Below are 13,128 nucleotides of genomic sequence, written 5' to 3'. Positions count from 1 at the left end.
ATATTTTAAAAATGATTCAGTTTAACATGTGATATGTTGAGTTATTCCTTTAGTGACATTAGAAAGGTTCGCAACATGGTTGCTATACGAGGATCAAGAGTGACTATAGCTATTTCCAAACTCTACTAAAAAAAACATTTGTTAATTTAGAAGAACATAAACAATATACATAAAATAAGAAGAATTAAACACAACTTAACCTCATAAGCATTAATGAATAATATTACATGTTCCTACACCAAGAATCTTATCCTGAAAAAGGCTTGTTATGTTACACAGAAGCTAGAATAAAATATCAATTTGATGGTAAAAGTCAACCACATTACTACAGCACATGTGGATGATTTCCATTTATTGTTTGGCCCAAACGGAGGCCATATATAGAGAATTGACACAAACACAAACCCTACCTTGCCCTAAGATTCAATCATTCACTTTCACACCACCACTCAACAATTCCTTCAACTACTTCCATTATTCAAGAAGAGAGTGCAGCTCTGTAAACGTCACTATAAGAGTTGCGTGTGTCTTTGTTCAACGAATGAATCATTGTGCCAGAAACAAGCATATGTCACCTTAATTTCGTTGCCAAAGACCATCAGGTCCCATAATTGCCTCTTTCCATGTGACAGACTTAACCATCACCACTTGCAATTCAATTCATGATGTTTAGATTTTGTTGTGATTGTAATTTGAAAGAATTGCGATTGATATCATTGATTTTGAAAAATAATAATATTAAAGTTGAAAAGTTTAGTTTTGTGGTCAAGAGTGATACTTTATAAATAATTTTAGAAAAATTGGATTGATTTATAAATAATATCTTTAGGAAAATCAACTACAGTTCATAGTTTAAATGGAACTTTTTCTATTACAATGTGAGTTTGCTTAATTAGTTCACTGAAATGGTTCAAAAAATTCGTACTTGAAAATACTAAATAATGAAGTTTGAAGTAAATTTGACTGAAACAATAATTGAGTTTAGGAACACAAATGTTTTAAACAAACGGATAAGGATTCCTGGTCTATCTTCGTGGCAAATAGGGTTTTAGATGTTTGTACTGTTAAAATGAGAAATTCTGAAGACCGACATAGAGAGAGATGGCTAGTTAATGCTGTGTTGTCCTCTTTGGATCAGACCACATGATTCATGAAACAGAAATATGATTCATATGTTATTGTATGTCATAATTAATCACACAACTCAATGCTACATCGTATCGTGCTCCGTGAACAGTTTATCAATTGGGACTATTGTTAACGATATCAAGGTTTTCATGGAGGAACAATGGGTCCATGAATGGATGCTCAGCAAGAAGCATAGAGACATAGTTTTAACGAAAATACCAACAATACCCTTTTTATTATTTTTATTGTTAATTAAGATACGATAATTATTATTCTCAATTAGAAAGATTTTATGATAGTATAATAATGTTATAGTTTTTAATAATTTTTAGTAATGATAGATATTGTATAACAAAGGGATTTTACTAGAAATTTTCTTAGAATTATATTTTAATCTTACTCGAAAAAAGAGGTTTTCATAGTATGGACAGACATGTTTCATGGTGTAATCTTCTGACCCTGCAAGTCTATGTTCATCCTCCGTGAAAATTGAAGGACCCAGCAGGGCGAGAACAAAAAAACAAAGAAGTAGAACTTATATGATTTGTCAGACGTTAAAGGGGCCACTTCCATAATACACTTTCATAGCTTCAAGAATATAACAGAATCTATTAATGGTGGTGGAAAGTTCCACATAATTTGTCTTAATTTAATCTAACTTAATTATATTTCTTTAGGTTGATTCGGATTATTACATTAAATTTTATTTTATTTTAACTGTATAATATAATATAAGAATTTAGTAAATCGTTCAAGAGTACAACTGATATATCTAAAAAATATAAATATTTTATTATTTAAATTTAAAGTTTAAAAATAAAAAATTAATTATTCAAACTTTATTTTATAGAAATTTTTATTTTTCTAAAATTATTTTTTTTTACTTTTCCTTTCTAGATTTCTAAAAAATATACTTATTTTTTGGTAGATAAGAGTTTAACACTGAATAGAGCAAGCTTGTCTAATCATAACTTCTTTTTAGAGTAAGTTTTTTTTTATCTTTATTGAATATATTGAAAATTATGTATAAAATTAATATTTCTTGTGTTAAATATACACATATGATCCTCTATTTATAATAGAAAAATATAGATTAAATCCAAAATACAAATAAAAAATAATAACAAACTAAATAAAGATAAAAGATAAACATAATATATCTAACACTCTCTCTCAAGCTGGTGTATACAAATAGGATTTGTCAAGCTTGTTACTAATATAATTAATAAAGACTTAGTGAAAATATATACTTTTACACTTATATGACACTAAATTGTTAATGATTTGCAAAGACGACATAGAAGACAAAATATCAACCCAACTCCCCTGAGCAACAAATTTGGGAAGTTGCTCCATGTAAATTTTTCTTGCAAATCGTCATTGTTGAAGAGTCACCACGATTATAAATAAACCAACAAAATTCATCTTTGTCACGGGAGAAAGAACATATATGAATGAGTCAAACGTAATGGTGACAAAAGGGAGGTCAAAAAAGACAACACCAGAAGAAGCCATGACTAAACAGAAGAGAGAAACCTTAAAAATTTAAGATTCTCCAATCAAGGCAACCGAAAAAGGAAAAAGAGTAACCTTAATGCTCTGAATAACTTCCTAAGAAGAGACAAGATGTGACAATGCATCACGATCTGGAAAGAGGAAAAAGAGCGACCTCGACACTCTGAATCATAGCCTAGGAGGAGACGGGACGTGTCACACGCACAACGAAAAAGGGAGCATATCCACAACTTCAAAACGCACTGAGAGCGCGTAGGAGCAACATTGAAGGTGTTGTTGACAACATGGTGGTTGTCTGGATGAGACAATCAAAGTCGTGTGATTGTTAGTCGAAACTTCTAGTAGTGATTGCAGTAGATGACGACGATAGACGATGGCGTCGCCGACAACGGTACATGGCATCGCTGCCAACAACGGTGAGTGTAGTGGCAGAGGCAACATAATTTTTTTCTCAAAAGAACCTGGCTCTAGATACCATATTGAATATAGTGAAAGCTATGTATGAGATTAATTTTCCTTGGTTTAATATACATATAGGATCCTCTTTTTATAATAGAAGAAATATGTGTTAAGCGCAAAATACAAATAAGAAATAAATATAAGATAAACATAATATATCTCTAATAATCTATTTTTCTTTTCTTAAGTTAGTTTTGGGTGTACAAGAGTATGAGTTTTGCATATGATCCTTCTAGAATAAGTTATGATAGAATATTTAGATTATCTTGATTTCTTTTCTTAAGTTAGTTCTGGGTGTACAAGAGTATAAGTTTTGCATATGATCCTTTTAGAATAAGTTATGATAAAATATACGTGATTTAGTCAAAAAACACTACAAGAAAAAGATATATAGTAATCAATTTTAGTGATTGGATATTAATCACTAATTTTTTTTTTTAAATTAGTTACCAATTTGGTGATAAGATTCTCAGTCACAAAAAAATCAACGACTAAATCAGTCATTATTTATTAAAAACACTAATAAATGATGACCAAATCTTAAAAAAAAATATTAATCACTAACAGTATCAATGACGAAATATATTTTTTAAATTAATGACTAATTTGATGACTATATTATCAATTTAAAAAAAATCAATAACTAAATTAGTTACTATTATTAAAAAATTAATAAATGGTGACCATATTTAATGACAAAATATATAGTCAATTATTAACTAAACGAGTGACCAATTTTTTATTCCAATTTTCTGTCTTATTTGAATATATATAAGTTATAAAAACAAAGTAGTTAGTAAAACAAATCATCATATTAACGTTTCAATTTTTATTTTGATGTCGTAAAAGCTATTAAAAAGATGTTGAGTTATATCGTGTATTGTAATTACAAGACACAATATTATTGAAAACAAAAATTGAAGGAACATGTTTATGCGAGAGCATTCTTTGTTTTTTTAAAACATATAAATCATCTTTAAACTAGCCTAGAAGGAGCTCCTTCTTGTTTTCCTAAGATTTAATAATACAAATGTCAAGATGAAATTCAAAGAAAATTTGATTATTTTTGCAAATTAAGATACACTTACAGGACTTTTTTCTAAGTAAAGGAACACAAAACAGATTATCCAAAGAAAATTTCATATATTTGAAATATGTTTATGCAAGGATAGAATGCCCTACATGTGATCGACATGCTCACTACTAGAAAAATGGTATTTATATACGGAATTTTATATACGGATTTTTATCCGTATATAATGTGAATTTTACATACGGAATTTTTATACGGATGTGAATAATGGCAATACATACGGATTTTCCGTATGTAATTGGGGGAAAATTTTATATACGGATTATCCCTCTGTAATATCGGTATGTAATTAAAAAAATTAGCACGTGCACTGTTCTTAAAGTCTTCTCAGTCTCGATTCTTTCTTACTTTCGATTCTTCTCACTCTCCAGCCCTAACCTTCTCCCCCTTACTCTTCTCATTATGCATCCCTAACATTCTCCCTGCACTGTCTTCTTCCCTCCACTCATTCTCCGTGTCCGATTGCAACTCTGTTAGTCTTGAGCTCACACTCCTTCTCGAACGTAGTTGGCATTCGTTCTCCGAAATCGCTTTCACTGAAACGGTAACTTGGCATTCGTTCTCCGAACCGTAGTGTGGCATTGCAGGCATCGTTTTCCCTGAGTCGAACCGTAGTTGTCGTCATCCTCGAATCCCGGTGAGTAGTTGAAGCTTTGAGGTTAATTTTTTTCCTTTTGCTCTAGTTGTTGTCACATTGACCTATTTTTGGTTGTCGTTGTTTGGAGGTTTGAAATTGTGATTAAGGAAACGTAGGTTGGTTTCGTCGATGTGGAAGATATAAGCTGGAGCTGGCATTCTCTTCTACACCTTGTAAGTTTCAATTGTTTAGATTTAGGTTTGTGTTAAACCTTGAGTGTTATTGAAAATGGGTGTTCAGGGAGGGGACGGGATATGGGATGTTGATGGAGATGAGTTTTTGTGTTGAGGAGGTCGAAAAATGCATGAAAGTGTGTATTCCATTTATGTGTTTACCTCTGCATCCTGAAATAAGTGGTTATTAAAAGATTTGATAACTATGACATTGTTTTGAAGTTATTTTCTGTTTAGATATTTGATTTGAAGGGAAAGAGTGAAACAACATTTCGGTGTTTTCATCCTTTAACGTGCAAATGTTTGAAAACAAGTAGCTTCTTTTGTTATAAGTAATAGGACAAGTGATGAAAATGTAAAATAATTTTCTTTACTAAGCAAACCCTTAATTACTTAAGCATTGTTCTTGTTATCATACAAGTCTTGTGCAAGTGTGAGGATAATAATGTTGTAGCCGTTGTAATCTTGTTTCATGATTTGAAGCTAGAAGATTATTATTTTATCTGGTTGCATGATATTCTTGCAGATGCAGAATTTGTGTTTGGAATGCATTTGACGAAAGCTTAGTATACTCATTGACTGGGCATATTGAATCTGTAAGTGTTTAAGGTTGGTTTTGGTTTGTCTTGTTACTTTGGTTTGATATGATTTTCTTCTTTTGTAAATATAATATATGATGTCAGATTCTGGCTTTTTATGTGATATGTAACTGAAGCATCTTATCTGATGGCAAGTGTTGTGTTTAAGATTTTTTTTAAGAAGTTGGTCAGGATTTAGAGTATAATTTGATTAATGTTTGAAATGATTGATCTTTTTATTTATGATTACATGTAGAAGTATTTGTTTTCTACTAGTTTGGATACAAACATAAACATCTTTCTTACTGTTAGGATGTGTGCACCTGTGGAAGAGATTTATTGACATATTTTCTGAAATTCATGTTTATCCAGCCTCTTCAAACCAAGTTTTAAGTACTAAACATAGCTGAAGATCTTGGCAGGAGATTGTTAGCTGTATTCGATACTCCTACAGGTATTACTCAATCTTGTATGTCAATGATGGTTGTGTTTTAGTAACTTATCTCTCATAATCATCTTTCTGAATATAGAAAAGGCCTGTATTGCATGTTTTTATAATTTAAGATATATTATCTTGTAAGATCTTGTAATATTATGTTCATTTTTCAGTAATAAATTAATGTGTTGTTCTGGTGTTTATAAAAAATGGCAGCTTTTGTTTCTTGATTGCCCCAGACCTTACATTTTAACCTTGATTCTTTTCCCAATTATATTTACAACCCTTTAGAAATTACACAGTTAAAGAGGACCTATCAAATATCCTATAGATACACTGTATAAGAAATCAAAGAATGATCTTGTGGTGTATTTTATTGTGTATTGAATAAGGCTATTATAAGTCCTTAGACCAGGGAAAGCCTATAAGAGGGTGGTATAAACCTTAAGCATTTCAAAATATGAGCTTAATCAGGGAAGGGGAAGGGATGTCTGTAAAACCTGTTACATTTTAATTAATTTCACGTGTCAATTTAGGGACTTGAGCAACCCACATCTATGGGACCAATTTAGAATGCTTTACGTAATTTTATAGGCTAAACAAAAGACCTAGGAGGGACATCTTAACTTGAGCAAAATTTCACCACCTTTTCATTTCACCTTTACTCATCATGAACCTCAATCTATTCTGCACATCACCTTTCAATATTACTATTAACTCACATATTTAGAAATCTATAAGGAATCATCCATAACATATTTCATTTAGGGTGCTGGTTCCATTTTTGAGAATGATAGTTAGATGTTTGTGATTTTATTCTGCTATAATATGTGTTTATTTTTTGTTGAAATTTTATTCTGACTTTGATATAGGAGCTGAAGTGGTTGAGAATTGTGGGGAACCTCATTGGGAAGGCTTAAAGTGTTGTACAGTGAAGCAAAAGATCTATCAGAAACTGAAGCAAGGTATGTTTACTCCTGTGTTTTGCTCTGTGTTGGTTTCTTTGTTCCTTGTGTGTATGGTGTGGTTGTCCTGTGTGTGGTCTGATTTCTTAGGACTCCAGTAAGATGTGTTGTTTGTCTTGACTGTGAACTATGTTAATCATCAGGTAAAAATTTCCCCCAAATTTGTAGTAAAACAGTGAAATCAAAACTCAAGTAAGTGGTTCTAACCTTTTATTTGGATTAATTTTCCCAAATTAATGTTGGAGTTGTGATGTTTTCTTGGATTTTAGTCAATGAGTTTGTTTTCTTTAATTTATTTATTTATCTTCTATTCTATTTTCTATATTTAGCATTTATAGATATATTTATTATTTTTTTTTCTACTATTGGCTATCATGCCTTCTGCCATATTTTTATTTTGTTTTCTTGTACATTAGAATGAGTGCTGCAAGCAGCACCATTGCTTGTTTTGGAATCCTTATTTATTACTTTGGTTCTTTAGTAAACAATACCCCAAACATTCCTTTTCCAATTTATAAATGTAGAGTAGAAGCCTAGTTTTTGAATAATGTGATATAGGAAACAATGACCTTAAAGTCCAATTTCCCATCTTACAAACTTCCTTTCCCTAACAAACAGTGACCTTACAAACTTCACCACTACCCTCTAATATCAAGATAATATCTTTAGATATTTACTGTCTTTCTACACTCCTCCATAAGAGGATGTTTACTGAGTGTCAGCTTGTTACAAGAAAATAATTCACTGCCCTGCAAGTTCAATGTTTAAAAACATAAAAATCAAAATTGACTGAAAACAATGGTTGGAGAAACAACTCTGGGATTTGGGACAAAGTTGAGGCCTTTGCATTTGGAATAAAGTTGGGACTTGTGAGTTTAGAAAATAGTTGGGGTCATTGCAGGAATTACTAGGACCAATGGTAAATTGGCAATAGTTGGAGCTAGTGCATTTAGCAACTAGTTGGGGACAGTGAATTTAGGGAAAAACCAGGACCAATGCATTATGGAAAAAGTTGGGGCCAGGGCATTTAGGTTACCCATCACGGTTATTGCATCTGGGGAAAATCTGGGGTCAATTCATATGAGAAAACACCTGGATCAGTGTATCTAGGTAAAAGTAGAGTTCCACATAAATGCTCTTCACCTACATAGAATCTGTTGGATGATTAACAAAATTTGATCAAGGTTCTGTTCTTCTTATCTGTCTACATATGGAAATAATTGAACATATTTTCTCTGTACATAGTGACTCTTCAATAGTTTCTTCACATACTCCAACTTTTCTTATAAGGAGGAGATAAACTCACTCATCACAGCTCGGAACCTTGTAGGTGTCAGCTACAATTTCTAATAACCTAATCCATTAAGTCGAAGTTCTTTGAGCACGCACACTCCAATAAAATCAATTCTATTCCTGTGAAGGAATCACCTCTTATACTGAGTTCTTCTTGCTCTTGCCTCCTTCTTACAAGCATAATTTATGCTTGTTTTCCTCTTAGCATTTCCTAATTTGACAGTTTATTTTTTAATAACAAAATATCCATGGTGTCACTGGCATTTTTTGGCTTTGTCTGGTAATGACATATGGTCACATGATTCTGCCAGTCTTTTTCCATTTCAAATATTGAAATTTTTTTTCAGCTCTTCCTAATCCTCCTCCTCATTTTGTTGAGGCTCAATCAAAGTATGCCCCTTCTCAACTCCAACTCCAAAACTTCCATCTTCTCTTCTTGCCTTGCTAGGTGATTTGTAACATGTCCATCTCCTCACTCCACTAACACTATTATTCTTTCATGATCTTTTTCCACACCATTGACACCAAAGTTCTCCTTTCTTCATTATTTGTATGAACCCATGTACCCCTACTCACTAAAACCTCACTTCCACTCCTCTCATACTTAAAACTCGTTCTTTTCTCTTCAAACAATGGAAGAGAATACTCAATACTCTCTTACCCGCACTCTTGGTCAAAGAGTATAGATAAGTGCCCCAACAATGTATACTTAATGCAAGAGGCTAAAAACAAGATATCCACAATAGACATGGTTTTAAAGTGTATCCATGACACTTTTTCATACACAAACAACATCCCAAAGTATCCAACCATGTGTACTCTTTATAACAACATCACTTTTCATAAAGCATGAACATCTATACCCCATGTAATATGCCAAACCTTGTAAACTAACATGACTAAGTACTTACCTAACATTACCTTCCAAGGAGCAGTGATGGAAATTCAATTACTTGATTGTTTAGTGTTGAACTTTCAATTAATTTAGCCTTGTATTAAGAAATGGCTAATTTGTCGTTAATTGATATGTATACAGAACATGGATCAAGTTCCACCAAATCGTTCATGGATGTACGATAGGTGTTATAGAGGAAGAGGTGCGTTGAAAGAGTCATTTGTATTGGGTGTTGAAGAGTTTATAATTAAAGCTTGTGAACAAGACCGTTATCAAAGAGATGGGGGGCTACGATGTCCATGTTCAAAGTGCGATTGTACAAAGATTTTGAACGAAAGAGTTGTGAAGGTTCACCTGTATAAAAACGGTTTCAAGCCTAATTATTTCATTTGGGAGGATCACGGGGAAACCATGCAAGAAGCTGATTTAGATAATGATGTCACTTTCAGGGGTGTGGAGACAGAAGGTGAACCAAATGAACAAGTTATCACGATGGAAGACATGGTCCATGATGCTCTCATACAAAGACAACCCTTCCAAGCATCAAATTCTTCTAACATAGAAGAGGCTCCAAATGAAGAAACTCAAAGGTTTTATAACCTTTTGTTGGAGGCAAATACGCCTTTGTATGAAGGAGCATCAGACTCCAAATTATCAATGTGTGTGAGGCTTTTAGCTTGTAAGTCGAATTGGAATATTCCTAACCAATGCATAGATTTTTTTGCAAAAATGCTTTTGGATGTAACACCACACAAATGTGGTTTACCGAAAACTTACTACGATGCAAAAAAGATAGTGTCGAAGCTGGGATTACAGTCGCAGAGGATTGATTGTTGTGTGGATGGTTGCATGCTATTCTATGATAATGAATATGGTAAGATGGATGGAGCGTTAGTTGAATGCAAATTTTGTGGGAAGCCAAGGTATCAACAACACAAGACAGGAGCAAGTTCAAAAAAAAAAGTTCCCGTTACATCCATGTTCTATTTGCCAATAATTCCAAGACTTCAAAGAATGTATGCCTCAAAAGAAACTGCAACAGAAATGACATGGCACCATCACAACAAGTCGTCAAATGGTGTTTTGCGTCATCCATGTGATGGAGAGGCGTGGAGGCACTTTGATAGAGTACATCGTGATTTTTCCATTGAGCCACGCAATGTTCGACTTGGTTTATGCTCCGATGGTTTTAATCCATACAAGCTAATGTATACCATATTCGTGTTGGCCAGTAATTGTCACGCCGTACAACCTGCCTCCAGAAATGTGCATGTCTAAACCCTACATGTTTTTGACTTGTCTCATTCCGGGGCCATTCAATCCAAAAGTACGCATTGATGTATACCTAGAGCCCTTGATAGATGACTTGAAAAAGTTGTGGAGTGGTGTCATAACATACGATATTTCAAGGCGACAAAACTTTATCATGAGGGCAATGCTAATGTGGACAATTAATGATTTTCCTGCTTATGGTATGCTGTCTGGATGGAGCACCCATGGTAAATTGGCTTGTCCACATTGCATGGAGCATTCAAAGGCTTTTAGATTATATAATGGGCGAAAAAATTCGTGGTTTGACTCCCATCGGAGGTTTTTACCAAATGACCATGCCTTTAGGAGAAATAAGAATGCTTTCAAAAAGGGGGAAGTGGACATGGAAGACGCGCCACCATATTTGACGGGAACAGAAGTTTGGAATAGAGTTAATGGTTATCCTAAAGTAACTGAAAATGGTGCACCAAGAATAGATGGATACGGTGAGTGGCATAATTGGACGAAAAAAAACATCTTTTGGGATCTACCATATTGGAAGGATAATTTGTTAAGGCATAATCTTGATTTCATGCATATTGAGAAGAATTTTTTTGACAACATTTTTAATACTGTGATGAATGTCAGTGGAAAGTCAAAAGACAATGAAAAGGCCCGAATGGATTTAGGCTTGTATTGTAAACGAAAAGACTTGGAGCTCAAAACTCATACAAATGGAAAGATGTACAAGCCAAAAGCTAATTATACACTTTCAGTAGACCAATCAAAACAGGTCTGTCAGTGGTTGAAAGATCTTAGGATGCCAGACGGATATTCTTCTAACTTGTCAAGGTGTGTTGATGTGAATAGGGGAAAGGTCATTGGGATGAAAAGTCATGACTGCCATGTGTTTATGGAATGCTTACTTCCTATAGCGTTTAGTTCTTTACCGACTCATGTTCTCAATCCCATTACAAAAGTAAGTCATTTCTTTAGAGATTTATGTTGTAGAACATTGAATGAGGTCGACCTTCGGAAGATGGAAGAAAACATTCCAATCATTATTTGCAAGATGGAGAGAATATTCCCCCCCTCATTCTTTGATTGTATGGAACATCTCCCTGTACATCTTCCATATGAGGCAAGACTTGGTGGACCGGTCCAATATAGGTGGATGTACCCATTTGAAAGGTGACAATATCTCATTCAACTGTTGAATTTAGATGCAACACATATTGAAACTAACATACCACTTTCTTAAATTGTAGGTTCATGGGATATGCTAAACGTTCAGTTAAGAATAAAGCTAGGGTTGAAGGATCAATAGTGGCATCATATTTGCACAAAGAAACAACTCATTTTTGTTCACACTACTTCAAGAACTTTATGTTAACACCACAAAGCATAAGAAATGAAGTAGACACTGAAGTTGAAAGGACAACATTATCAGTGTTTGACGAAGGTGGTCGTCATTCCGGGAGGGAATCAACTCATTGGCTAAGTGACGAAGAATTGAGATCAGCTCATGTTCATCTCTTGATCAATTGCAATGAAGTTCAACCTTATCTTCAGTAAGGCTCCAAATAAATTGCATTTGTCTATGGATTTTGTTTTTAAGTATTAAATTGATATTGACTGAATATTCTCATACCTATGGACAGCTCATTCTTACATACCTATCAACTTTCAGAGTCAAACAGTTCGACACATATACATGCAAATTTCCCATTGTGGTTCAGGGATCAAGTACAACTTATCAAATTCTTCGACATAAATTTGTTATTCACATATTGATTCATTTTTAATTATATTGAATAGGTTCATATATTTTTGTAGGTTCATAACGATCCTTTAAGTGTCAGAAACCAACATCTTAGAGATTTATCACTTGGTCCTTTAAGATGTGTGAAGGAATGGCATACCTACTTTGTCAATGGATATAAATTTCATACCCATGCATGGAGCCAGGGCAAGAAGACTATAAATAGTGGGGTTCATGTTAAAGGCCTTACAGAAGGGGGTGAAGATGATTTCTATGGTGTCATTAAGCACATATATGAGCTCGAGTATAATACCTCAACCATTGAAAAGAATGTTGTATTATTTTATTGTGATTGGTTTGATCCATCAAGAATAGGGACAAGAGTGGATTCAAAGTATGGCACTGTGGATATTCGAATGGATAAAAGATATATCTTGTTTGATCCTTTTATAATTGCACATAATGTAGAACAAGTGTATTATGTACCATATCCTGCATCGCGCACCGACAAACGGGGTTGGTGTGTTGCAATAAAGACCAAACCTAGAGGTCGTATAGACTCTAATGAGGTAGATGCCATTGAGCCATACCAAGTGGAGGAAATGTCACATGTTAATGACATCATTCAAGTTGAAGAAGTTATCCGATTGCAAGATATAGAAGCCGGTCTTGAAGAAGTGGACCCCAACAATGTACCATCAGTTGAACGCTATATGGATGAAGAAACAAGTGAATCGGAAGAAGAATGCAGTGAAGAGGGACAAAGTGAAGATGAGGATGAAGATTCATTTCACAGTTCTAGCAGTGAATAGAGTTACGATGTGTTGGTGTACCCATGGGTGATCATAAACCCATACTTGTAGAGGGGAGAAAGAAGAAGTGATGAATTCATTTATGTAATTTCAATTTCCGTGTTATTTTGATTAGGGGTGGGCAAAGCACA

The 13,128-nt window shown here is 33.7% G+C and overlaps 2 protein-coding genes across 2 annotated transcripts; both read left to right on the top strand.

Moving 5' to 3' along the window:
- The first annotated feature begins 9,316 nt into the window (after positions 1-9,316).
- LOC148205178 (uncharacterized) lies at positions 9,317-10,450 on the top strand. The gene has a single exon (XM_088103520.1). It carries the CDS (start codon positions 9,317-9,319, stop codon positions 10,448-10,450), a length of 1,134 nt encoding a protein of 377 aa, XP_087959646.1.
- A 7-nt stretch (positions 10,451-10,457) lies between these two features.
- On the top strand, positions 10,458-11,998 carry LOC148205177 (uncharacterized). The gene is made up of 2 exons (XM_088110029.1): positions 10,458-11,614; positions 11,692-11,998. The coding sequence occupies exons 1-2, from the start codon at positions 10,458-10,460 to the stop codon at positions 11,996-11,998; spliced, it is 1,464 nt and encodes a 487-aa protein (XP_087966155.1).
- The last annotated feature ends 1,130 nt before the right edge of the window (positions 11,999-13,128 follow it).

The sequence above is a fragment of the Vigna umbellata genome, chromosome 1 (assembly GCF_029865625.1).
Source record: "Vigna umbellata cultivar VRB3 chromosome 1, Vumbellata_1.0, whole genome shotgun sequence".
Taxonomy (NCBI): domain Eukaryota; kingdom Viridiplantae; phylum Streptophyta; class Magnoliopsida; order Fabales; family Fabaceae; genus Vigna; species Vigna umbellata.
Note: the sequence above shows the minus strand (reverse complement) of the source record. Positions and strands in the feature narration are given on the sequence as shown.

What these genes read in the sequence shown, in the direction of transcription:
- LOC148205178 (XM_088103520.1), top strand. Translation starts at nt 9,317, where the DNA reads ATGGATCAAGTTCCACCAAATCGTTCATGGATGTACGATAGGTGTTAT.
- LOC148205177 (XM_088110029.1), top strand. Translation starts at nt 10,458, where the DNA reads ATGTTTTTGACTTGTCTCATTCCGGGGCCATTCAATCCAAAAGTACGC. An exon ending in TGGATGTACCCATTTGAAAG is followed by an intron (nt 11,615 to 11,691) that starts GTGACAATATCT and finishes CTTAAATTGTAG; the next exon opens with GTTCATGGGATATGCTAAAC.